Source organism: Ascaphus truei, chromosome 1 (assembly GCF_040206685.1).
Source record: "Ascaphus truei isolate aAscTru1 chromosome 1, aAscTru1.hap1, whole genome shotgun sequence".
In the NCBI taxonomy this organism is placed as follows: Eukaryota; Metazoa; Chordata; class Amphibia; order Anura; family Ascaphidae; genus Ascaphus; species Ascaphus truei.
The window spans coordinates 513,439,469-513,466,823 of NC_134483.1; the positions used below are offsets into that span (position 1 = coordinate 513,439,469).

General features: G+C 43.1%; 2 protein-coding genes across 2 annotated transcripts in view; one reads left to right on the plus strand and one right to left on the minus strand.

Moving 5' to 3' along the window:
* LOC142466193 (NELL2-interacting cell ontogeny regulator 1-like) overlaps positions 1-1,222 on the minus strand; it is a 66,075-nt gene extending 64,853 nt beyond the window's left edge. Inside the window, exon 1 of the mRNA XM_075571068.1 lies at positions 708-1,222. The gene's annotated coding sequence lies outside the window, so the exon portion shown is untranslated. The remainder of the gene's footprint in view (positions 1-707) is intronic.
* Positions 738-27,355, plus strand: NELFA (negative elongation factor complex member A). The gene is made up of 11 exons (XM_075571044.1): positions 738-1,203; positions 11,167-11,338; positions 12,939-13,100; positions 13,935-14,024; positions 15,288-15,418; positions 16,528-16,597; positions 18,102-18,190; positions 21,433-21,544; positions 24,085-24,347; positions 25,018-25,117; positions 25,950-27,355. Exons 1-11 carry the CDS (start codon positions 994-996, stop codon positions 26,132-26,134), a joined length of 1,584 nt encoding a protein of 527 aa, XP_075427159.1. The 5' UTR covers positions 738-993; the 3' UTR covers positions 26,135-27,355.

The following is a 27,355-nucleotide window of genomic DNA, read 5'->3' on the forward strand; positions in this document are numbered from 1 at the left end:
TAAAGGGTGGGGTATCACTTGGGGACTTACGTGGAGAGTGGCCAAGGGCCTTGTATAGTGCGATTGGACACGGTGTGGGGATACACGGTGGTGGGAGCGGGGTGTATGTTATACCTTACCCAAATGCAACGTTGAATGTTATGTATAGTAGAGTATAAGTTATGTGCCTATGCGTAGTAAAGCCAGTCCTGTTTTACAACCGTGTGAGGATCATGATTGTTTCCTGTCAGGACCTCCTCCCACTTCGTTGGGATCCCTCCCAAGTGGAGGCGCTGTACCCCGAGATATTTATATGCATGTACCCCAGGCTCCCCGAGCGGAGGCTTAGGCTCTCGAGAGCCACACAGGTATACACAGCAGTAGTAGTGTCCGTATTCACAGGGAATACCCGTTATATTAATAAAAACGACCTAATTATTTAAAAAAAAACAATATATGGCTGCATATTGTCTGATGATCATAGTTGACTCTCGTCATAAATACATTGCAGTCATATTTGTTCTGTGTAGGGCACGACCCCCTTCACCTCTGAAATCGGGACCAGGAAGAGCGTGGAAGTCTCCTTTCCCCCCCCTAATTATTAATGTATAAACCTGGGCTTTCGCCCAAACCAAAGATGGCCGCCCGGCAGCAATAACCACTCCACACATGCCCCCCTTTCAGCTTCACAGTTATCGCGAGAATTGGGCACTTCTGACAGTTCATACCAGTCTTTTCGACTCGCCGGCTGTGACTCGAGCCACGCTGTAGGCACTGGCGCGTGACCCCCCCTCCTCCTCTCCTTTTGGTTACACAGCGCGCGCCTCCGCGTCCCTCACTGATTTGTCCCTCAGCGGTGGCGCAATCCCTAGAGACTCCGCCGCCATCTTGCGTGACGACAACAACAACAAAAAAAACAACGGCGCCAAAGGGGGCCTTGCGGCCGCGTCTGTGAGTGTTTTTTTTTAGGTGTCTTCATAAAATGCCTGCTCTCGATGGTTTTTTTTCCTCAAGATGGCGTCGATGAGGGAGAGCGACACCGGCCTGTGGCTGCACAACAAGCTGGGCTCCCCTGACGAGCTGTGGGCTCCCCCCAGCATCGCCTCCCTGCTCACCGCCACAGTCATCGACAACATCCGCCTGTGCTTTCACAAGCTGTCCTCCGCCGTCAAGCTCAAGCTGCTGCTGGGGATGCTGCACCTCCCGCGCCGCACCGTGGACGAGGTGAGTCCGTGGGAGAGGGAACTGGAGTGTCCTCCCCTTCAGTGTCATGGGGAAGTGGAGGAATACCCGGGATACCGCCCTCCCAGGCCATAGGATACACTGCGGGGGAAGGCTGCCTCCATTACACGGGAGATTTACAGAGAACCCCCTCTGTATTCCCTATTAACTTCGTCCTTTGCCACACTCACTCATTTAAACCTAGAATGTATTACTTTGTTAGCTTGGGGGTGCGGGGGGCGTCAATGTGTTTGTATGCTTTCTCCCTGCAAATCGTTCCCTTCTCCCAAGTTGGTGGCAGCTTTAGAAAGCTGTATTTGTTTATACCCCCAAGTAACGAAGCTTTTACATGTTGGCATCGTGAACATGATCACGGTAGTACAAGTTTAGTATGTGATCAAGGCTCTGGCACCTGCTGAATAATTTGTTGTTTACCATTTTTATTTCATGGGTTTGCCATCAGGTTCCTGCAGCTGAGGGAAAGTGAAGATGCTAACGTAGGGCTATAACACGTTCATATGCGGCAAGTCCAGTGACAGTAAAATGTAGGTGATGAGTGATAACCATATTACACGCCCAGAGGCTCCAACACTCCTCCTGCCAGGGAGCTTTGGGAGGGAAATCAGCTGTCCGGCATTGGGAAAAGGGGGACACTTGTGGGTAAAAGGATCCATTCATTTATACTTAGCCACCCTAACCTCGGCCAAGCTTCCCGCTGGCGCGCTGAGGCTCAGGGAAAGCGGGTGCTTTCCCTGCGTGCCGTCCGGGGGCGGGCCAGTGACGTCACGGAGCTGGTTCGCCGTCATTGATCGAACCGCTCACGTGACCGGCCCTGCGCGCCGGCAAGCAGGGAAATTTTAAATTCTGGTAAGACCTACGCTTCCGCACGCTTGCGTAGGCGAGCCCCTACTAAAGCTGCTCTAATTGCGGCTGTAGGGGCTCAGTGCTGAGCAGGAGCGCACCTCAGCGCGCCTCCGCCAGCAAGCAGGTAACATAGCCGAGGCCTAAGGCAGCGCTTATAATGACAGCGATGCGATGACGCGTCAAAACAAATGCATTGCCGCTGTCGCGTGTGCTTATAGTAAGCGTGACGGCTTGGTCGCGATCGCTGGAAGTAATTTCAACAAGATTTTTCCAGCGACCGTTGCTTCATGTCACCGGCACTATAAGCGTAGCCTAAGGCCTCGGCATGGTCAGCGCTTAGGCGCTGAGGCGTGCTGCTGCTCGGCAGTGAGCCCCTGCAGCCGCAATGAGAGCGGCTTTAGCAGGGGCTTCCGCACGCTTGTGGAAGCGTGTGTCTTAAGAAATCTTTAGTTTCGGCGCTCACGGGAGCGCATGGCTGGTTACGTGAGCGGTTCGCCCAATGAGGGCGAACCAGCTCCGTGACGTCACTGGCCCTTCCCCAGACACGCCCACGGGCGGCGCACGCACTAAGGCCAGGGAAAGCACCGTTTTCCCTCAGCGCGCCTCCGCACGGGCGAAGTGTCTATGGACTAAGCCTAAGCCACGTCCCAAGCTCCCACTTCCCATTTTGTAGCCCATTCATTTGAAGCACTGCTGGGAGATGTTATGGAAGTAGAACTGTTTAGCGATATGGGCCCTGGCCTAAATGTGAAGGAGTCCCCATGGTGAGGAAGAGTTGGGGTGTATGTAACCCGTGATAGGGCTTAGTCGTTATTAGCTGGAAATGCATGGTTTCGTCTACTTTCGTCCTCGGAAGTGTCTCCTCAGCACAATACAAGCTGTGAAAAGTAGAGACCCAGTTGTTGTTGAAGCCTCTGCAGTTAGCCCCGTTATGGCACATCCCTGATATTTAGCCATCCAATAAGCTTCACTTTCTACTTTTCCCCCCAAAACTTAATCTCTTCCCAATTAATGTTTGAATGTGAAGAAATGTATCTCCCACCTCTCTCACACAGAGAAATCTCTCCTGGGTTGTGACCTCATATTTATTTTCGTGTGGTTTTTATTTCATCTTTCTATTGATATATTATTCAATTTAAAGTACCTGAAACCAGGCACAGTAGCACTACTTCTGTGTTATCTAATGCACCCGAGAGTAAACCATGGAGCCACCTCTGTGCTGAGAGGTTTCCATCCCAGATCAGTGCTCTGGATTGCACGTCAGTCTCCACCTAGACGAAATAGCCAGTTTTCCCAGTTGCGTACAAATTAAGCTGTGACACATGGAAACAAAATAGGATGTTTTCAGATCTGGCCCATTTGGAGAACTCGTTGAAGAGCATGGTCCTATACCACCTTTTTTTTATTTATAAAATGTTTTACCAGGAATTGAACATTGAGAGTGATCTCTCGTTTTCAAGTATGTCCTGGGCTCAGTTAAGATGACAAATAATACATGGTTACAAATACTTGGTTGCATAAGTGAACAGGTTATACCTTTTTTATATACAAGACATTGGATGCACAGTTAAAGAAAATATATATTATAGGCGTATGTAACAGTTACAGACCAGATTAAAATGTGAGACAGCTTTAGTTTTGAAATAATTTAGACTGGTGGTGGCTGTGAGTCTCCGGTAGATTGTTCCATTTTGGGGTTCACGGTAAGAGAAGGAACCTTTTTGTGTTGCTGAGGGATGTGTATTAAGCTCCAAACAGGATGTATTGTACTAAATTGATGCAAAGTCACATGGAACTAACTAGTCACTAGTGTGCTATGCACTGATAGGTGTCTGGGGCTTAATGTTAATCCGTCCTAGGACAAATGAACCAATTGATGGAGCATGTGTAATGAGTTAAATAAAGGTGATTGACACCTATATTATAACCCCCCCTCCCCCCAAATATAAGTATTTTAAAATAATTAAAGAAGCAATATGGGTTGCGTATAAAAAAAAAATATTACAGGTTTGACGCAGGGGATCTTCAGAGCTGAACTGTGTTTATTTCAGCTCCGGGACCCCATGCTTCCAAAGATACCTCCATAGCGGTGCTGGTATCTCTGCAGATTTGAACGGTCCAAGTAATTTGGGGCAATAGGAAGTTGCACTAGCTGATGTCACGGCTTCCTATTGGCAATGTGACGTGGAACATTTTAAAGGCCACCATTAGATTTAGGAACACTTTTTCTCTGCCTGCAGAAATACTGGCACCACTATGGAGGTAAGTATCTCTCGAAGAACGGGGTCTTGTGCCTTAGTCTGTAATTTAAAAAAAAATTACAATTATCATTTTAAGTTCACCCGTATTGCTTATTTTAAACTTTTTATTATCACCATACAAACCAAATACTTCAGGAGTGTTTAGTTAAATTGTTTATCTAGACTTTTTTTTTTTCATCTGTTTTTGTTTGATCAAAGTATGCCGCCATGATTAGCTTGAAATGAAGAACAGTACAATAATTACTAGATGAGGTTAGAATTAAGCCAGCCCGAAGGAAATAGAAAGGTCTATTTTTACACAGGAAGCAAATAGGTGAACATTTTACTTTAAGGGTGATTTAAACTTTTTAAGGAAGGCAATTGCATTGTTTAAGTTGTTTAAAACAGGCTTTGTTTTTCCCTCACTTTGGGACTTCCCCTTTAAACTGTGGAAATTAGTGTTGCACCGGGTACTGCAGCGGAGGGTGAGGAGGACGTCGGCGACATCGTGGGAGCAGAATAACGTGGCAGGAGCGGCACTAGAAGAGCCGGAAAAGAGCTGCGCTGTAGCAGCGGCAGACACCGGAAGTTGTCAGGCGGCTGGGGCGTGCTCCTCTCCAGCTGTCCTTTAGTGCCACTCCTGCTCCGGTCACATGTTCCTCTGTTCCCACAGCCAGCAGAATGTCGCTGTCGTCCGCCTCACCCTCCGCCGACGGCTGCAAGTAAGTCTCTTATGCTGCTCTGATCCTGCCGTTCTCCAAGAGGAGGGCTGAGGGAGCAGAGCAGAAAGGAAATTACCCGGCACTGGGTCCCAGCGCCCTGGGCCTGTTCCGGGTAGTTTAAATATGGCTTGGTACCGGGTAATGTCTGGGTACCAGGTACGTCACTAGTGTAAATGTTACGCTTCAGATGTGTTCAAGAAAGTCATAATTCAGTTTGGAGAATATGTTTCCACAGCACCTGTGTTTTAGATGCGCATGAGAGCATTTAGTGTTGAGTATATGTAAAGTGTTTTAGATGTGCATGAGAGCATTTAGTGTTGAGTATATGTAAATTGTATTTTCTTTGCAACACATTTGAGAAATGAAACCATTTTGGTGCTTGTACTGCAAATGCAAGTGTTGCGAGACCTAGTTCTGAAACAGATGTATGTATATCTTTATTTGCATAGTACCATCCATGCGGCAGACAAAGCCATATCCTACATGTGTCTTTTTAACAAATCAGATTTGTACTATTTAAAAAAAAAAAGCTACAGGAATTTTCTCAAACAACTCTGAATTACATTTTTAATGCATTACAATGTAACAAGCATTTTTTGTTTCTATAGCAACTACAAAGTCACATCCCCTTTACACAGACACACCCTTTTTTGAGCCCTGCCCTCTAGCAATGCACCAATTGTATCTAGTGACTGTTTGGTCACATGATCTTCCCCACAGAACTTTGCATCTGTGGTCCCCTTCTGCTACACTGACCGCCATTTAGTGAACCCCGAGCCGAATCTTCGCCGATCAATCGGCAACTTGGCTAATTTCTTTTATGTTGCATATGCAACAATCTTCACAGTCTTTACACACGGCAATAACAAAGGGTTTTTGCTGATCTGTTTGTAAGTCCTCCGGAGCAGACGTCCCTGCTTCAGCACAGCCTTGTCGTCCTTTCCTTCTTGGGGGAACTTGGCCCCACATGAGCCCAGAGAAATTCTCCTCTGTATCAGCTTCCCCAGCTGGGGAGCGCTTCTATCTCCCCCCTTTTCTGAGAAAAAACAGTGGCTCCTCTCGTGGCTCCTCTGTGTTTTCCTTAAACACTTATTCAGCCTGATAAATTAGGCAGCAGCTGTTACTGGCTAATCTGGGGAAGATTAACTCTGTGTAGACTGGAAAGCACACTAACTGCACTGTTCCAGCACCTAGAGACCCTGGTGGTATCACACAGGGTAGTTACCGTGGAGAGTTTGGGGTGAAAGCCATATTGGAAATGGCTAGGGAAATATTATCTTGGTATAGAAATCGCTTCATTGGTAGTGAACATATTTGTCAATGACTTTGGATAGTATTGGGAGAAGAGAGATTAGCCTGTAGTTTGAGGCAGTGTTTTTGTCCTCAGTTGTGAAGATTGGGACAACTCTGGCAGTTTTCCAGGTCTCGGGGATATGGCCTACAGACAGAATAGAGTTGATTTTTGATTTAGGGAAGCAAACGGCTTGGCAATTTCTGGGGCAACAAGTCGTAGGAACTTTCATTGCAGTAGGTCAGGTCCACATTGGCTGCTTAGTTTTTAATTTGAGGAGCACTTGTGTAATCTCCTTCAGACACTGGGACAAATTGAAAATTGTGGGCAATGTTGGGAGAGGGTGGGCCTATAGGGGTACTCCCAGAATGAGGCTCCTGTTTTGTAGTTCGGTTTGCGTTTCGCCAATAAGTTTTTGGCACACCCCACAAAGTAGTCATTGAATGCATTTGCAGTGTCAGTGGTATTTGTCAGAGTAATATCCTCCTTAATGATATTACATGGTTGTTGATGGCTAGAAGGCTGGAATATATTGTTGATGACCATCCAGAATTTAGCTGGATTTGATGTTTTCTGGTGAAGATTGTCAGAGTAATATTATTTTTGCGTTCCTTGTTTGCCTTGTGCACATATTCCACAGGCATCTGTAGTTAAGATCCTTGGTAGTGCCAGTTACTTTGTAGCTTTTTCACAAGCCATCACTAAGATGGTAGAGTGCTATAAGGTCGGTAGTAACCCACGGAAGGTGACCCCCTCGTACTTTTACTCTGCCTAGTGGAACATGGGTATCCGTGTTTGAAGAACTCGGATTGTAAATAGTCGAGCGCAGAATCGGAGTCGGGTATATTGAAGTACCAAGGGCTGCTGGTAATATCAGCCAGAAACTGTTGTGGGTTAAAGATTCTGAATGTTCTAGAGAGGCGAACTTTAGGCCTTGATTGGGGTGGTCTGATTTTCCTTACACGGTACACTATTGCATGGTCATTTATCATTGTGTGGATTGTATTGATGCACATATTAAAGAGGAAATAAAACAATATAAAAAATGTCAGCTAGGACTGCTGCTTGCAATACACGTGACAAAATAGAATACATAATGGGATTAAGTGCTACAAACGTAAGGAAAATTAGCCCTGTACCAAAGAGCTTACAATCTAATTGGTAATGGGGAGAACAGAAACCAGCAATCCTGACTCTTACAGCTCTGAGCATTGACCTCTGCTGTATGTAGTTAGAGCGATACCTGATGCCAGAAAGTCCTCTGCTGTAGGTTACCTAGAGCAGGGGTGCGCAAACTTTCTAAATGGTTGCTGTGCATTTTTTTTTAAAAATGGCATTGGGAGATAAACAAAAAATGCAGACATTATCATCTAATACTACAAAACTGATTTATTTAGGAAAAAATAGGATTTTTCATGTTTTGCTGCTTTGGTTACAAGTAGCTTTTTGTGTGTAAAAAAGTGTATTTGGCTGCCTCAGTAACTACAATGAAATCTGCATAAGCAGACGGTCCGAGGACATCGTGACCTGCCGGCTGCCAGTTGAAGAGCCCTGCTGTAAACCATGAAACCTAACGATAACAGTATGTTATGAAAGTATGTGAGCTGGAGCAACTTTCAATTACATTCTTCTGTGGTAAAGGTGTTTTTACAGAAATCTTTCTACATCATGAGCTCCCCTTTGCTTCCAGCGGACACAATTACACAATTTTATGCTGGATATTCCTGCGTTTTTTTTTTTTTTAAAGGTGTGCATCCACCAAATGGGAACATATGATCATGTTATTGGTTTATTTTGTTTATCAGGTGTTTTTTCCTCCTGGGGAGGCTAGGGCATGTTACTTGCTGTTGCACCAGCACATGATACAATTATACAAACCACAAAAGGAATTGTTCCAGGATTACAGCACTACATATAATCTTGATCTGAGAGCCCCAGAAAATCTATTGTTGACTTATTTTACCTTTGAAAACCTTTTACAGGTGTGATCCTGCATAGCTTAAATTGAAGAGAATTTTTTTTTTAACAACTTAATTTAATTGTCATAAACAAATGTAGTTATATTTAATGCAAACGTTGTTTTATTTGTCTGGATTTTCTTATGTGGGTGATTGTCAATCTAGTGTTTACTCGGCTTCTGGTTGACTAATGTGGGGGACTAGTAAAAGGAAAGTGGGGCTCAGCCTGAGCTTTGTGCCAACTCCTGTTCCGCACATAGTGACATCATAATAAAAATACAGGCTTCAGGAAATTGAACTCCTCCGATATGTCAAAGTGTCAGTCGGCTACATTTTTAAATCCTTAATTGTCATAGGTTCATGTCGGTTCTCGTAGGGGTTGCACTTTTACCACTGATGTCAAATACTATTGTCCATAAACCGGGCTGATATTTAGCACATACTTTCGTATGACTCCATTGGCATTCTTAAACTGAGAATAACCTGCATATTCCTTGAAGGTATTAAACACCCAGTCGATTGTGACCTTTCAAAGACTATAGAGCAGGGATGCCCAACTCCACTTCTCAAGGGCCACCAATAAGTCAGGTTAAGGCTATCCCTGCTTAAGCACAGGTGGTTCTGTTGGTGACCTGAGCCAACTGTGCCGAAGCGGACAAATCCTTAAAACCTGACCTGTTGGTGCCCTTGAGGACTGGAGCTGGCTACTCCTGCTGTAGAGCAACACCTGATCAAAAAAAAAAAGTTTCCATTGATATTATAATGGCGTTTCAAAAACAAATGAAGTAATTTCTGTGTATTAATGAACGATTAAGGTGTATATATTTTATATATGAACAAAAACAGAAAGGCCCAGCACAACATACAAAGTGACACAACGTACAATACTTCAGTGCTAATCTGATCATGAGTAAGGGTAATTTAGTTGAACCCTTTAGCCAAAGCGTTATAAGCCAGCAGCCAACATGAAGGCACGACCAATTTGCAGGTCCTAACACTACCTGGTAAAATTCTCATGTACCTCTCCTCCTTTTTTTTGCTGGAGGGAGAAAAACCATACTGGGTCTGTGATACACAGGAACATGATAAAAACTGCTAATTGGAAAATGGGGCAGGTGAGCTTTAAACTGGGGAGGAGGGGCCACACCAGGCCCAGTGCATATATTTTATATATGGTTGTTTTTGTTTTATACATACAGTATGTTACAGGATACTGCTTGAAATCCCTGGATGGGCTTCAGATTTTAATCTAAAATGACCTTAAATGCGTCTATTGTGTAAAGCAAATTACTTGATATAAGGCGTGCATGGGGGGAATAAAAATACATGGATACATTCTTGCATTTTCTATGTAATTACACCTGAAACTGATAATACAGCTCAACCCCGTTAAACTCCCCTTTCTCTCCCCCCCTCCTCCTCCTCCCGATTGGGCGCGCAGCGGGCATTTTTTTTTTTTTTTTTTTTTTACATTAGCGCAGCCCCGGTTATAGCGCGGTTGGATCGGGTGGCCCCCGAGGACCGCGCTATAACAGGGTTGAGCTGTATATGTATACATTACATCAGGCCTGCACAACTCCAGTCCTCGGGGCAGCAAACAGGCCAGGTTTTCAGGATATCCCTACTTCAGCACAGCTGGCTCAATTAGTGGCTCTGTATGACATTGATTGAAAAAAGCAAGAAATACTCTTAAATGGAAGTGTGATTTTAAATTCCTTTAAGTGGACAATAATGTTGTGGTAAGTAAAAAATAATTGGCAAGAGCAAAATTGCACACCGGTCTTGATGGAATTTTAGGGAAATGGGTTCAAGCCACACCCTTCTTCGCCCAGGGTATGATTTTAAGACCATGTATAGTTTATTCTTGCACAGCATATTTGTTATATAGACTTTTGCAAAATTGCTATAGTTCTTCTATTCTAAAGCATTAGAGGTGGGGATCCTGTGTCCTAGAAGCACAAAGATTGTTTCACTATGATCTCAAACATTTAGTCTCTTCTGTGATTAAAGTGTGCACTTCTGGTGTTTCCTTAAAGGTAGCAAAGTGAAACAGGGTGTTTTTAGGGATTAGATCTCTGGCAAAAGTTTAGTTTGTAAACTGGATGTGAAAGTTGGCAGAGGTTTGCCTCCCATTGTGATGTTACGGTGGAGCAGAACCTGCATGGCCCAAACTCTCTGGTATTACAGCCTCCATTCATACTTGGTCCTCTCAGAGCAGGTGGATTAATCCTTGCTTGCTGCTCCTTTCAGCAGCAAAAGTGTTATGTTTTTAAAGAGGTCTTTTTGTCATCATCCCTGTTTGGGGGGAAATGTTACATTTGTGTATGTATATAGAGTACATATACAAAAAAAATACAGTTTCATTTAAAGGATAAATACATTGTGATTTGTTGACGCCTTCTTTTTTTTATTTTTTTTTATTTATTTTTTAAACACTTGGAACAAGCAATGCTCTGCTCCTCGGCAATGAAAGCGTTATTGCATGTAGACTAGCTGACCTAGATTCCTTGCAGGTTGTGAATGCAGACATTGGAGATTAGACTTCATGGCAACAAAGATCCTATACTTTTGATGTCCCCACCTGGGATGTTTTTTAGGGGAAATTGCAGGAACTAGTAACATGAGCAGTTTATATTGTTGCAATGGTTTTTATTTATTTTTTGGTAGTTTTGTTTGTTTTTTTTCCCCCCTAGTCTTTTGTTCCCGATGTGCAGTGTATTTAAAAATACATAATTTTTAATGTATAGATTTTAAATAGCGCCTAGTGCAGCTTTACAATGTACAATGTGGTGCAGGCCCATCTGGTAACAAAGTAGGTGTTTGTACTTGTGTACTGTATACAAACTAATAAAATAACGTATACTGCCTGTCTTTTATGTTTTTGCTCTCAGATGAAAGGTGCACTTACTGAAATCATCCAATTGGCTACTCTGGACTCTGACCCCTGGATATTAATGGTAGCTGATATTCTAAAATCCTTTCCCGACACAGGCTCACTAAATCTTGATCTTGAGGAGCAAAATCCAAATGTTCAGGACATTTTAGGAGAACTTCGAGAAAAAGGTGGGACTTTAAATTTTCTGTTTATTTTTCCTTGGTGTCTGGTATAATAATGTTATATGAACAGGCAAGTTGTCCATTTTTTTTTTTTTTTTAAACCATTTCTTCTATTTGCATGCCTTTATAGGGATTATTTTAACGGTAAACCCCCGGTTAGGAAATTGAATTGAGCATTGCCTCGCTGATGACTTTAAGCACAGAATTTCTTCCTTCGGTTTTCTTTGTGTGCATTTTTCTCAACTTTATTTTTTTTTGTTACCCCTAAAATGGGCTTTATTGGAATATGCACCAACCGTTTTCTCCTGATTTTTAAATATAAATTTGATATTTTGGGGTCCTCTTCAATGCCGATCACTAATTGTCATTACATACAACTCTACTCTGATCATTGCTGCATTTTTGCACCCAATAAAATAGGTACTGCACGTTGCATAGAATCTATGGTGGTGCTGAGTTGTGTAGTATTTGTTGGTCAAATCCATTTATAAAATAATATAGAATTGGGGCAAGGATGGTTCCACACATTCCCTTTACTTTATTCCTGTCCGTGGTGTTTTGCTAGTTAAGATTTGGCTTTAACCCACATTAGGCCTAGGACATAGTAAAATCAGCGTCACTGAAGCGGGCTGAGCCGCGCTGAACAGATGCACAAAGCCCCTGCATCTGTAATCAGCGCGGCTATAGTTTCTCCCTCCGCATGCGTGCTGATGCGTGCGGAGGCTGAGAAAATCAGAAGACAGGAGAGTTTGACATTTTGCCGGTTGGGGGAGCGGAGGAGCGGTCACGTGACCGCTCCCATCCAATGGGGCTGCAGCCTTTTTTTTTTTTTCCTACTGTGTCGGTGTTCTGAGATAGCAGAGACACCAGACAGAGTAGAGGCAGCACAGAGGTGTGTGTGTGATGTATATGTGTGTGAATATATTTATCAAAGTTGCACAATGTTAATAAATAATTTATTCTCACAACATGTCTTTTTTTTTAATTTTTAAAATATTATATAATATATACACACACACACACACACACACAGGTTCCCCAGTGACACACACACACCACTTCAAAGTGACACACACACACACACACTGACAGCTACCAAATGACACACACACAAAGTGATACCCGCCTCCCAAGCGCGCTTGCTGTCTCCTCTGCCAGGACAGCAAAAAGCTCCTGGTAGAGCGAGCGGGAGCGAGCAGCAGCACAAAAGTGTTTACTATGTCCCAGGCCTTACATCCAATGTGTTGAGCAGGGCAGTTCCATTTAGCACCAAAGTGAAGTATTGGCATAAAATATTTTTCATGGGCTAAATTTTTGGGGTATTTTGAAAGTTTTTCTTGCAGAGATTGTAACTTTGCTTTACTGTCTGTGTGTTTCTGCCTTACCTTTCCATTTTCTTTGCAAATGTGTTTGCCTGTGTAGTATAGATACTGTACATTGGATTAGTGGGATTGAACAAGCAAAGCTGACCATTGCAGACCTTTGAAAACCAGGCTACCTGGTAGTTTTGGTTACTGTAGATTCTGTTTCAGGTGGTTATCGTTTGAAAAATGATGGCTCGGATATACAATTTTATTTGACCTAACAGTTTCAATTTTTCCCTCAGTCGGTGAATGTGAAGCATCTGCCATGTTGCCACTGGAATGCCAGTACTTAAATAAAAACGCCCTGACAACACTTGCTGGACCTCTCACTCCCCCAGTGAAACATTTCCAGTTGAAAAGGAAGCCAAAAAGTGCCACACTCAGAGCAGAGCTTTTACAAAAATGTAAGTTATTTTAGTGTTTTAGAAAAGCTGCTATTCCAATTGATTTTTAATTATCTTTTTTTGTGTACAAGGGTTAAGGTACTGTCTCGCTTTAAAACTAGTGTAAATTGTGTGTTGCGATATTACTGTACTTGTTACGTATTGTTTTTACATCGGAGTAGTGGCTGATGACAGATAGATAGGAAAGATAACCATGTGAGGGGAGTCCGGATAAATGTAATGTTTAATACTTATGCTTGTTTAACTTGCTTAAAGGTGCTAACTTAAACACATCACTGCCATTAATTTGATTCTGTGCGACTACTACAGTACCTTAACCAAAAGTTTCTCCAGGCTGTATTTTCTACCTGAATAATCAGATGAGTATTGGCAGCCTTGAGCGCTGTCCTAGGTCCTACACAACTGAGTCGTTCACACTGACTTTTTTTTTTTTTTAATTATTATTATCTATATCCTCATCATTTTTGAATAAGCAAGAAAAACTGTGCACTTTTTGTTTTTGATGGGCAAAAGCTAATAAATTTGATTCGGAGTATTACATCCTTTAGTTTAAGAATTGTTATTTTAGTAGCCAGTGTTTACCTTGCATCTTGAAAGCTCAATGAAGAATTATCTTGGTGGTTCATTAAAAGGTATCGCAACCTACAGCAAATCTCTAGGACCAATTTTGTTGCTTGATCTTTAATGTACATCACTAATAAAGCTTGCTGTGTTGTATTTACATCTATAACCATTCATTCGGTGATGCCAACAATTTTTAGATGTAGCCTATACTCTACCATTCAAGCTAATGCTAGTGGTTGTTATTTTTTATTTTATTTCTTTTATTTTAAGCAACGGAAACGGCACAGCAGCTGAAGAAGACTGCAGGGGTTCCTTTCCATGCAAAAGGAAGGGGCTTGGTCAAAAAATTAGACACAACAAGTGAGTTAATCTTATTACTGTACAGATGACATACATGCAAGAGGCCTGCTTGTTTTTTTTATTTTATTTTTTAATGAAATTGATATCAAGTTTTGATGACATACGACAGTGTAAACGTGGCTACATATTTGCCATCATCATGGTCTCTCAAAGATTTTGGCAACAAACACTTTTTGATGCAGGATATATTCTTAGCTACTGTATCCCTTTGTGCGATATCAGATTCCAACACTTGCAAATTGCTGTACGAAATATAGTTAATTATATTCTACTTTATTTTTTATTTTTTTATTTATTTTTTTTAAGTCTTAAACATCTGGATGGTGCTATAGTGTTAGGTCTACCGGGATATCTGTGATCTAACAAACTGTGGGTGCGGTCTACACTAGATGGCGCTCTGCTTCAGCTGGAGTAGCTGTGAGCACACTAGATGGCCCTTAGGCCGAGTCCATGGTGCAGGAGCGCGCGCAACGTAGCGCATGGCCTCGTGTGCGCCTGTCCGCTGAGCGATCTCTGGACTACAGATCCTCGCGATGGGGAGGCGTGGCCGATGACGTCTCAGAGCTGGTTCACCCTCATTGGGCTAACCGCTCATGTGACCCGGTAGTTGCGAGACAAAGACAAAAAACTTTATCTCGCGAAAAGTCAGCCGTACTGACGCATGCGCACTGTGGATGTTCCTATAGACCTCAATGTGTTTGCGCGGGCGATCACACTCAGCATGGATGCGGCCAACCCCTATAATTTGTTTTAATAGTGTAGTTTCCTGGTAGACCTCACGTAGCACCAACGTCTGAATATGTAAAGCTGGCAAACTATGAAATTGGTCAACACGTTACAAACAATAGAATAGTTTTTTTTCATGCTGGAGTAATTTCACTATAGGGCAGCTATAATTTTATGCACCTCAAAACCTTCGTTTAACGTGAGCAATAAACCATTCGGCGACTATAAGTGCCTTTGCTGAACAATGTGTTGCAGGCTGAAGTTCATTCCTGTAAGAATTTTAGAAATGTACCTGGGGATGGCTAATCCTACAAGGCTGATGCTTTTCTTTATAATGTTGCTTTAAATGGTTTAATTTGTTTAACCTATTTAGAAAATTGGTTTAGGACCATAATTTGAGGTTCATTTTTTTTTATTATTATTATTTAATAAAACTACCACTGTATCTATCTTCTAAAAAAAAAAGGGAGTTTGCTTTGAAATAGTTCATATTTAATATTCAACTAACATTTTGTTTTTGTTTTCCTCTCCTGTCAGCTCCTCTCAAAGGTATACCAAAGCAGGCACCATTTAGGAGCCCTACAACACCAAGTGTATTTAGCCCAACTGCTAACAGAACTCCTATTGCACCCTCCAGAACGCCTCTGCGGAAAGAGAGGGGAGTAAAGGTAGGAGGTCATTCTTATTAAAATTGTATTGATTGTCAGGGAGTAGAGTTGCTGTGCAGGATTAAATAAAGTGAATTTCCCACAAACTACTAGTTTCTGGTATTTCCCTAATATCGCAGATGAGCGGGGGGAAAAGCCCACAGGCACCAAGCTTGACACTTTTGCACAATTTCTTGGACTTTGAGATTGTTTTGTACTTTTAAGGACTTGTTTTGAGGACTTAATCTTTAATTGTTTACACACTGGGCTGGTTTTGGCTCATCTACCAGAGCTATTTTCTACATTGCTGCAATATCCGGGAAGTACCAGAAACTAGTCGTTTGTAGGAAATGGGCTACAAGACGGCCTTATTGGGCTTGAAAGCACTTACCTTTCGGTATTAAATCCTGAGGAAAGACTGCTTTGTAACTTATCTTATGGAAATTTGCTTGGACATGAGAATTAACTATTGGACAGCATTTAGAGACGGTTTAATACAACGAGCCTTGGGTATCAGATTCTGGGGTTTCTAGAACATGTTTTGCTCTTAAAGACTTGCACTGGGACACTACAGCACTTGAATATTATTGTATTCAATTTCCAGTCCCGCTTGGTACTTATAGCCTTTTGGTTGCTTTCAATAAGGGACTCAATACGGATAGCAATTAGCCAGTAAACATGACTACAGTATATCATATTTATTTTTTTTGTATCTTCATTATGCTCTTGTATGGTGCACTTTTCTCACAGAGGTGCTCCACATGTTAAAAAATATTTCTTATTGCATAAGGATGCCATCTATAGCATTTGTGACAATTTATAATTTTGCAAATCTCATCTTGTGATTTATCTGGAGTGCTGGAAACCTTTACAATTTATTGATTAGTTACTTAGACCTTAGTGGGAAGTTCCTCCTTTCCATGCACCAGACTACCAAGAACCTGAAGGGTGTCATTTTCCCTTTGAAGACACAAAGTAATCCTGTCTGTTGTATAACTGTTTGACTTTTCTATTGTATCTTGCCATTATCCGTATATACATGGAAAAAGCTCACAATTATTTTGTGAGAACTAAAACATTCAATTACCCATGTTTTAATGTTTTTTTTTTTTTGTTTTTTTTTTTTTAAGTTTCTAGACATATCAGAGCTGGATACCGTAGGAGTTGGTCGAGAAGCTAAGAGGAGAAGAAAGACTATAGGTGAGTACAGCGTGATTTAAGCTGTTTTTATAGATCTAAATTGCTTTAAGAAACTCATCCTCCATATTCAACCCCATTTTATTTTCTTCCTGACCGTTTCTTGCTGTCTTTGAGAACGACCCCCTTAATAAACGACAAGCTTTTTGCTTTTACATTTTTAACAAAACAAACTGCTTTGCCTGAAGTCACCATTTTATGTTTTCATTAATGGAGGCCTGTGTGAGACGTGAAGGGTAGAAATCCTCAGGAAGCGCAAAACATGTGGAATACAAAAACGACAAACTGATGGTGCAGTATTGTAAAAATTCAGTGGTATATAAATGGCAAAGTCTATGTTTAGAATACTCACAAACGTGAGAGGTATAGTGGCCACGTAAAGGAGACTCCTGAAGAAACCGACAAGGTGAAACGCGTAGAGTGATGCCACAAGATTAAACCGGAACCTCTGGAAACGGATGACGTCACTTCCGGTCTTCGGTGAGACGCATCCGTGACACGCATACCAGTACAGAGGAACAGCTGAGACACCACTCATCCGGTCCGCAGAGATCCACTTTTTGTGATCTATACGCTTATTTATTTCAATTACCATGTGAGTTGATTGGATTTTACTTACTTTTATAAACTTTTGTGTACAGTCTGCACTATGTCCGGTTCTATTTATTCCTAAGGGCCCACGGTAGAGGTGTACCTGATAGAAAGCATGGTGCTTATTTGAATACCTGGCTGCTATCCACGGTTTAAAGATACCTTTACGTGCCCACTATACCTCTCACGTTTGTGAGTATTCTGAACATAGACTTTGCCATTTATATACCACTGAATTTTTACAATACTGCACCATCAGTTTGTTGTTTTTGTATTCCACATGTTTTGCGCTTCCTGATGATTTCTACCCTTCACTTGTTCACGAGGATTGAGAGAGCAGTCCTGCACCAGGTCACAGCGGCATTTACCACATGTGTCTGTATAAGTATCACGATTAATTATCTTATTTTTTGCACTACACTGTGGGTTTATTTGATGTTTTAATTTAACCTAATACACTGAGCGCCACTTTTTGATAAGTTTTTCTTTACACTGTGTGAGACGTGAATGTGCTCACAAGTTATATTTTTATTTGCTGTACGGTGGAGTGTTTTTGTCCCTTTTGTACCCACTGTAGTGTGTATAGTGTGTGGTTGAAACCTATTCCAACTTCACATTGCAAAGCCAGTATAACCAGCCTCACATTGAAGAGACATGTGGAAACAGCTGTCTGTGAGTAGGGTTACTGGCTTTGCTGAAAAGCTGTGTAATACGGCAGGTATAAACTTTACAGGGGTCCATGTTTAAATGGACATGAAGTGACACTGCACGTGCTTATTTGCATGTAATTTCCCAGAATCCGTGGCTGCAGTGGATGCACTGTATGCTAAGCGATTATGGCGAGAAACAGGGCTGCAGACCTGTCTGAGACATGTGATTGATTGCTCACAAGTGCTATTTTTATTTCCATCAATAGAGGCAGATGTTGTGGACAAACCAGCAAAGGAGGAAACCGTTGTGGAAAATGCAACTCCAGATTATGCTGCTGGTCTTGTCTCTACACAAGTAAGTCTTGTTTTTTAATTTCTTATTCGGTAAAGCAAGTAATTTGTGTGGGTGTGTTTTTATTTACGCACTAAAAGCCACATATGAACCGGTTGCCACCAGATACAGGTTTTTTGTTTTGTTTTGCCACTGGTTTTTAAAAATAGTTAAGCTATATTCTATCTAGGTATTGCAGTCTTCATGATTCGGGGCTAGCATATCTAGATAACATTGTCCCAATTACTCATATTACCAAGTTAGGAAATGTAATTTTGTTTAACATTAAAAAAAAACAGAAATTAACTTTTCCCCCACTTCCTTCTCTTCCCCCTCCCCCCCTTCCTTCTCTTCCCCCTCCCCCCCTTCCTTCTCTTCCCCCTCCCCCCCCTTCCTTCTCTTCCCCCCTCCCCCCTTCCTTCTCTTCCCCCTTCTTTCTCTTCCCCCTTCCTTCTCTTCCCCCCCCCTTCCTTCTCTTTCCCCCTTCCTTCCTTCTCTTTCCCCCTTCCTTCCTTCTCTTTCCCCCCCTTCCTTCCTTCTCTTTCCCCCCCTTCCTTCCTTCTCTTTCCCCCCCTTCCTTCTCTTCCCCCCCTTCCTTCTTCTCTTCCCCCCCCTTCCTTCCTTCTCTTTCCCCCTTCCTTCCTTCTCTTTCCCCCCCCTTCATTCCTTCCTTCTCTTTCCCCCCCCTTCATTCCTTCCTTCTCTTTCCCCCCCCTTCATTCCTTCCTTCTCTTTCCCCCCCCTTCATTCCTTCCTTCTCTTTCCCCCCTTCCTTCTCTTCCCCCCCCCTTCCTTCCTTCTCTTTCCCCCTTCCTTCTCTTTCCCCTTTCCTTCCTTCTCTTTCCCCCCCTTCCTTCCTTCTCTTTCCCCCCTTCCTTCTCTTCCCCCCCCCTTCCTTCTTCTCTTCCCCCCCCTTCCTTCTCTTTCCCCCTTCCTTCCTTCTCTTCCCCCCCCTTCCTTCCTTCTCTTTCCCCCCCCTTCCTTCCTTCTTACCCCCCTTCCTTCTCTTCTCCCCCCCTTCCTTCTCTTCCCCCCCCCCTTCTTCTCTCCCCCCCTTTCTTCTCTTCCCCCCCTTCCTTCCTTCTCTTTCCCCCTTCCTTCCTTCTCTTTCCCCCTTCCTTCCTTCTCTTCCCCCCCTTCCTTCTCTCCCCCCCTTCCTTCTCTTTCCCCCCCCCCTTCATTCCTTCCTTCTCTTCCCTTCCTTCTCTTCCCCTTCCTTCTTCTCTTCCCCCCTTCCTTCTCTTCTCCCCCCCTTCCTTCTCTTCTCCCCCCTTCCTTCTCTTCTCCCCCCCTCCTTCTCTCCCCCCCCTTCCTTCCCTTCCCCCCCCCTTCCTACCTTCCTTCTCTTTCCCCCCCTTCCTTCCTTCCTTCCTTCTCTTCCCCCCCCTTCCTTCTTCTCTTCCCCCCCCCCCCTTCCTTCCTTCCTTCTCTTTCCCCCTTCCTTCCTTCTCTTTCCCCCCCATTCATTCCTTCCTTCTCTTTCCCCCCCCTTCATTCCTTCCTTCTCTTTCCCCCCCTTCATTCCTTCCTTCTCTTTCCCCCCCTTCCTTCTCTTCCCCCCCCTTCCTTCCTTCTCTTTCCCCCTTCCTTCTCTTTCCCCCTTCCTTCCTTCTCTTTCCCCCCCTTCCTTCCTTCTCTTTCCCCCTTCCTTCTCTTCCCCCCCCCTTCCTTCCTTCTCTTTCCCCCCCCCTTCCTTCCTTCTCTTTCCCCCCTTCCTTCCTTCTCTTTCCCCCCCTTCCTTCCTTCTTCCCCCCCCCTTCTTCTCTCCCCCCCTTCCTTCCCTTTCCCCCCCCCCCTTCCTTCCTTCTCTTTCCCCCCCCTTCCTTCTCTTTCCCCCCCTTCCTTCTCTTCCCCCCCCTTCCTTCCTTCTCTTTCCCCCTTCCTTCCTTCTCTTTCCCCCTTCCTTCCTTCTCTTTCCCCCCCTTCATTCCTTCCTTCTCTTTCCCCCCCCTTCCTTCTCTTCCCCCCCCTTCCTTCTTCTCTTCCCCCCCCCTTCCTTCCTTCTCTTTCCCCCTTCCTTCCTTCTCTTTCCCCCTTCCTTCCTTCTCTTTCCCCCTTCCTTCCTTCTCTTTCCCCCCCCTTCATTCCTTCCTTCTCTTTCCCCCCCCTTCATTCCTTCCTTCTCTTCCCCCCCCTTCCTTCCTTCTCTTTCCCCCTTCCTTCTCTTTCCCCCTTCCTTCCTTCTCTTTCCCCCCCTTCCTTCCTTCTCTTTCCCCCCCCTTCCTTCCTTCTTACCCCCCTTCCTTCTCTCCCCCCCCTTCCTTCTCTTCCCCCCCCCTTCATTCCTTCCTTCTCTTCCCTTCCTTCTCTTCTCTTCCCCTTCCTTCTTCTCTTCCCCCCTTCCTTCTCTTCTCCCCCCCCTTCCTTCTCTTCTCCCCCCCTCCTTCTCTCCCCCCCCTTCCTTCCCTTTTTTCCCCCCTTCCTACCTTCCTTCTCTTTCCCCCCTTCCTTCCTTCTCTTTCCCCCCCTTCCTTCCTTCCTTCTCTTTCCCCCCCTTCCTTCCTTCCTTCTCTTTCCCCCCCCTTCCTTCCTTCCTTCCTTCTCTTTCCCCCCTTCCCCCCCTCCTTCCTTCTCTCCCCCCCCTTGCTTCCTTCCTTCCTTCCTTCCTTCTCTTTCCCCCTTCCTTCCTTCTATTCCCCCCTTCCTTCCTTCTCTTTCCCCCCCTTCCTTCCTTCCTTCTCTTTCCCCCCCCCCTTCCTTCCTTCTCTTTCCCCCCCCCTTCCTTCCTTCCTTCTCTTTCCCCCCCCCCCCTTCCTTCCTTCCTTCTCTTTCCCCCCTCCTTCCTTCCTTCCTTCTCTTTCCCCCCCCTTCCTTCCTTCCTTCTCTTTCCCCCCCCTTCCTTCCTTCCTTCTCTTTCCCCCCCCTTCCTTCCTTCTCTTTCCCCCCTTCCTTCCTTCTCTTTCCCCCCTCCTTCCTTCTCTTTCCCCCTTCCTTCCTTCTCTTTCCCCCTTCCTTCCTTCCTTCTCTTTCCCCCTTCCTTCCTTCCTTCTCTTTCCCCCCTCCTTCCTTCCTTCTCTTCCCCCCCTTCCTTCTCTTTCCCCCCTCCTTCCTTCCTTCTCTTTCCCCCCCTTCCTTCCTTCCTTCTCTTTCCCCCTTCCTTCCTTCTCTTTCCCCTTCCTTCCTTCTCTTCCCCCCCCCCCCTTCCTTCCTTCTTTTCCCCTCCCTTCCTTCTCTTTCTCCCCCCCCCTCCCTTCCTTCTCTTTCTCCCCCCCTCCCCTCTCTTTCTCCCCCCCCCCTTCCTTCTCTTCCCCCAACGCGCTCTACAGAAACTTGGGCCTCTGAACAACGAGAGTGCACTTCCATCTACAAGCTACTTACCGGCTACCCCGAGTGTGGTGCCATCATCTTCCTATATTCCAACTTCGGAAGCACAGCAAGGTAAGTAACGAGACAGAAAAAGATGACCATAAATCTGTGAAGGGATATTGGTTGTAAAATACAAAAAAAAAACAGAACTTGCATCATCGTATTCAATACACATACATAGAAACATTTAGGTGAGACGAGCACTGGTAAAAATCAAAACTTGCTACCTCATTCGTGCTTTGGAGATTCGTGTAGTGATTATGTACCTCTTATTGTTAAACATGCCATTAGATTTTTTTTTTTGTGAAGTTATTTGCCTTGATTTAAATAGATTTTTTTTTTTTTTTGTAAATGTCTTTTTGTCCTTAACATTTTGGAATTCGCTAATGAGGTAGCAAGTTGTGATTTTTAACTTTGAGTGCTGGTCTGTGTTTTTTTTTTTTTTTTTTCTTGGGATATTGGTTGTAGACAAAAAGGAAAATAAACCCTGTACCTCCCAAGAGAGGGGAGTAGGTAAGGGTCTGGAACCCCCTAATAACATGCAATTGCTGGAGCTATAGAATAAGTACTATTAGTACTGTGTAGTGTAAGAAGGTAGGTAACCAGAGGCACGTAGGCTAGATTGTGAGGACGTCCCTGACATGGGAAAGTATAGTTATTGAACAATATTAAAATACAATTTTGTGGACTAGTATAAAATAGATGAGGGGCACACACAAAGCATACAATATTTACAATGCCCAGTCTGATCCAGCTAGAGGTAGGGTAGCCTAATGATGGTGATGGTCACTGCAAAATAAGACAGACTAGAAAACAGTCATGGGGTTATCGAACCAGGTCCGATGGCCAAGTAAACCTGTATGGTAGCAGGGTAGTGTGTGCTGCCTATCATAATGTAGTTGTATAACGAAATGACCAATAGCCATGCTGTCACAAATATTGCATCATGAAACAGTTACACTGTTGGCTATATAGATGTGAACTGCTCCCCATGGTGGTGAAATCATAAAGTCAACAGCTGTGAGTAACAGCAATGCAGTGTAAAACTCAGCCGAAGCAGAGACTGCTGTCGGGTAAGTAAATGATACAGTAACCGACACAGGGAGTGTGTTACTGGGCACACTTACTGAGGCCAGCAGAGAAAAATAAAGGTGCAATAACACAACAGACTGAACAGAAGGATGTGAACAGGCTGAATTACCAGTACTTAAAATAAAGACAGTCCAAAGGGAATCTTAGATGTATATGACCCAGAGCAATTGCCTAGATCAACCCTAATTGTAGGGATAATCGGTGGTAGGACAGGTAGGGTGGTATCCCTACAAAATCCCTGATGCTGAGTCCGTGCTTGCTCTGAACTAAGTGTACAGGTGGTAGGCCCTATAAAACCCCATGCATAGGGATATCAGATGTACGGACAGGTGGGTAGGGGGGTATCCCCGTTGAGTCCCTATAGCCTACCAGTATATAGCCAAAAGTTGTACAAAATTATACAAAAGACACATCCGTAATAAAAACCCTCTGGTGTGGTGTTATACCACTCTTTTATAAGTGCTGGTGGAGTACCACCACAAGTCGGATCTTTGTGAGCATGTATAATCATCTCATGATATGCGGTGTCCTGGTGTAGACCCGGCGGTGACGTCAGTGTACATACCCAACGTACATTTCACTAGGCTGTGAATGGCTTGCTTTCTCAAGGGTATTAGTTGTAGCCAACAACTGGCCCTTTCATCACCTTTAAATTTGTGCAACTACATACACTTGGAGAGAGCATTAGGCTGGCTAAAACCGCATCCACGTTAAGGTCATTTTCAATAAGAAGCAGCTGATCACCGAAGCTGCCATTGACTTGAATAGTGATCGGTCATTTCAGAGCCTATTTAAACGTGTTGAGAAAATGTGCACTCACAAAATTAGGTTACAATCAAGCAGTGCTGATGACTATATCATCAGCCAATGTAAACGGGGAAAGCTGGGCTCTGATCATCTCTACCAAATTGGCAAAATCTGATTAGTTCACAGGAAATCTATGCAATCCCTGGCAAGTAAACTCTGTTCATAAGATGCTGCAAGAATAGCACCGAGACAAACGCAGAGTCAAAAAAATACACTTTCTCCTGCTGAGTTTCCTCCGTAACGTGATGACTTCTGTTCTTCAACCCAAGCGTTTCGTCACTGATGTGACTTAATCAGGGATATAGATTTATGTATTTGTTGTTTTTGTCTTGAGGAAAAAAAATAAATGTTAGGTTTGTCATTAAAAGGGACTAATAGCCAGTTGCCTATTCCGTGTTTGCTCTTCTGGAGACAATTCTAGAACAATGCAACTCAACGATGCACAAAGACTGACATTCTTAGTGGCGATTGGGGCACGATTGCATGGAATCGCCTTCGGGTGGATATAACATTTTGATTTAACCTGCATTGTCCCTTTCAGAGTCCTTGTTGAACAAAAGTTCCTAATTTCCAAAGAAACATGAGTCAAAATTGTGCGTTACGGGTGAAATGAATAGTGATAGCTTACATTATTTCTCATTGGTTTTGACTATGCTGATGAAGATTAAAATAATTTTAGGTTTCTTTTAATATGTCTGTCTGTTTGAATATAGCTGGATCTGTTCGCGAAGCCCTGCAAACGGCAAGGCAGCCGGAGGAGCCCGCGCCTTCAAACACTACTCTACCAGCGCAGTTTAAACAAAGAGCGCCTATGTACAACAGCAATTCCACCCCTACTGCATCAACCCCTTCCCCTGCAGCTGCACCTACCTCTCCTCTCACGCCTGCTGCACCCCCAGTGGTGATTCCAGCAGCACAGGCTCCCCCGCTCCCCACGCAAACACAGCCTCAGCCCAAGAAAAGCCTCTCTCTTACAGTAAGTGCGGCCACTTTATTTTTTATTCTCTGCATTCTGCTAGATTGTGTATTATATACAAAATATTTGCCCACTTTATTCGAATTCTAACGTTGTTTTTCCCTCATCCCCTCCTAATAGCTTTTGCTTTTGTGTATTAACTATACAACTCCATCCCTCACAATTGTAGTGCAAATGTGCCTTGGCTGCCTTTCTCCCCTACCTTAAATAAGTATGCAGCACATCACCATCTGCTTAATGGGGTTGTTTTCAACACTGTGCTCAAGGAATAAGCATATTTCAGCACCAGAGTGCCACCGAACTTCTGGGATTTGGGCCATATGATCACTTTGATAGGGGACCTGGCCATGACTATGTATTCACTGTCTACAAAACCGTAAATGGAATTCTCCCCCCCCCCCCCCCCCCCAAACTTACGTTTGATCATGTTTAGCGCTGCGAAAGAGGACGAATGCAAAAACTGGGCTTGACGTACCAAGTACAAGGGCCCCTAGTGTGCAGAGGAGAATTTGCTGTGAGTGCTGTGCAGAGTAGAGATTTTGTAATCTACTTATATCGAAGACCTTTGTACTGTGAACATATGCATTAATTATGGAAGTCGCCAAACATTTTATATTTGCGCAAGTAGAGTCTAAACCGTGTCTGCTACTGATTTTTCTTATGTTTGCAGATAGAGCAGATGCATGCTGCACAAGAAATGTTCAAGACTGCAAATAAGGTTACAAGGCCAGAGAAGGCTCTTATACTTGGTTTCATGGCGGGCTCAAGAGGTATGTCTATTAAAGGAGCAATTCAGGTAGTGATTTGGAAGTCCTAAGCTCTGATTTTATAATTGTCATGTTTCAGTTGCTTATGGAGCTCCTTGGAAGCAAGTATTAAATTACACACCTTAAGAGCAATTCTGTTCCTTCAATCTTGTTGGCTCATTTTAACTTCTTGCTATATGTTTGAGAATGTAATTCTGTTACTCTTGTATATAGTAGCCCAGCAGTTTTAGAGCCAGTAGAAATATATCAAATTGTTAAAGGGAATCTGCTGTTTTGATCAGCAGTATTCCTCATTTTATTTTTACCTATAAAATCTAGGTTTTAAAAACCTTGCCCAATATCATAAGAGAATGAAAATGTGTTGTAAATCATCCCTGTCTGCTGCAAATGTGGAGTTATGCCGCTTTCTTTCAACATTTAGCTTTGAGGCTCTGATGACAGCTTAGGCGCTAAACTGCCAAAATATTACTAAATTAACAATACTGCTATTAGAAATTATATTTGTCACATAGCCATGCAATCATCTGTTTGTTACAGAAATATTGAAGTAATTATTCTGAGGATGAAAAAGGAAAGGTACAGGCAACATGTAAAATATATTTTGGACTACAATTTTTGCAGATATTTGTATGATTTAAAAACTGCATTCCATACTATAAGAGAAATGGAGTTGTATGCAAATATTGCCATTTGCGTTAATATACAGAGTGAAATTATGTTCCTTCCAAAAGTGTGAATAGGCAGGACAATTGGTGTCTTTAGCATACATTATTTCAGTGTTAACCAACAAATCAATTTATCTTTATCGGGTTTTTTTTCTTTGTTTAATTTACAGAGAATCCCTGCCCTGAACAGGGTGATATCATCCAAATCAAACTCAGCGAACACACGGAGGTTATGCCAAAACCAGATGGTACAGGCATCACTACTAGGCTAGTTGACACAGTGTTTGAAATGAACTATTCTACTGGCGAATGGAGCAAGCTTAAGAAATACAAACCAATAACCAACGTATCGTAAGAGATTCCAGCCAGTGAACTATGGACCAAAATCAGACTTGCAAAGCAATCAGTCCAGTGCACAGCAAAATGGTCGATATACAGCAAGCAGAGTGAACACCTGATTCAAATAATTTTATCCAGCGGTGACTGGGGATCCAACTGAAAAAGTGGCATGGAGGAAAAGGATAAATGGTCTTCAACTGAAAAAATGGGTGTATTCCAGGAACAAGACACCTGCTTTATTTTTGCAAATTCAACACAAATGCAGCAAGGGAATTGTAAATGGAGAATTGGCCAGTGGGTCATTTTGTATTCGGGAAACCAGTTTTAACATACTGATAAATAAATAGATGCAGACACGTTTTTGCTTAGATTTCAGGCAGAATAGATTTCCTTTTTTTTTCTCCTTTTTTAGTGACGCACAAATTCTTTAGAGCCACGTCTTAGTTTTGTCCACCTACAGGAAGTGGCTTCATGTAATTACATAAAGTATTTTAGTGTGTACTGTATGTGTACATACATATACTATTGCTGTGACAAGCATCTTGTGAAATCAAACTTCATTTTTAAATATGACTACTTTTGTGTCGCTCTTCTCATTTGCCGGTAGCACTCTGTAAAAAGTCATAATACTTAATGTAAAAACCTGGTCTTCAATTGTATTTCCTTTTGTGCGCACAGCTCCTTTGCTGGCCATTGGATGTGAACACAAACGCAATTTGCTTAAAATTGTTAGACACCATATCATCAATACTGCTTCTTCTTGATCACTCATTACCATTTATGTACAATTCGAGAACTTGGTCATATTTAGGGCTGATTCCAAAATCTATATAGAAATGTGAGCGTTTCCATAATTTCTTCAAATATAGTGCAAAATAGATACGATGGGTAATGCCTTTTTTTCAAACTAAAAAAAAAGATCTTTGGTTTAAGTACTTAATAGTTGCTTCTCATTCAAGTTGACAAACACAACTACTACTCAACTTAAGATGTAAACATATGTTGCATTATTGAGGCACAATACTATTTATATTTTTGTTGCCGATGCCATCAAGCTTTACTTCAATCTGTAAAGCTGAAACACTTGCGCTCGCACCAAAAGGGAAAATGCTTTTTGTTTTGTCATGACATGATCTGCATTTAACATGATTTTAGAAAAACAAAACAGTGATGAGGAATACTTGTAACTTTACTGTACCAAACTTTTAAAACTGGGTTCACTACCATCACCTGTTAA

Excerpts from the sequence above, each read along its gene's own strand:
- NELFA (XM_075571044.1), top strand. The coding sequence starts at position 994 with ATGGCGTCGATGAGGGAGAGCGACACCGGCCTGTGGCTGCACAACAAG. Across the intron at positions 11,339-12,938 it reads AGGAGAACTTCGAGAAAAAG|TCGGTGAATGTGAAGCATCT; the intron begins GTGGGACTTTAA and ends TTTTTCCCTCAG. Across the intron at positions 24,348-25,017 it reads AGAAAAGCCTCTCTCTTACA|ATAGAGCAGATGCATGCTGC; the intron begins GTAAGTGCGGCC and ends TTATGTTTGCAG.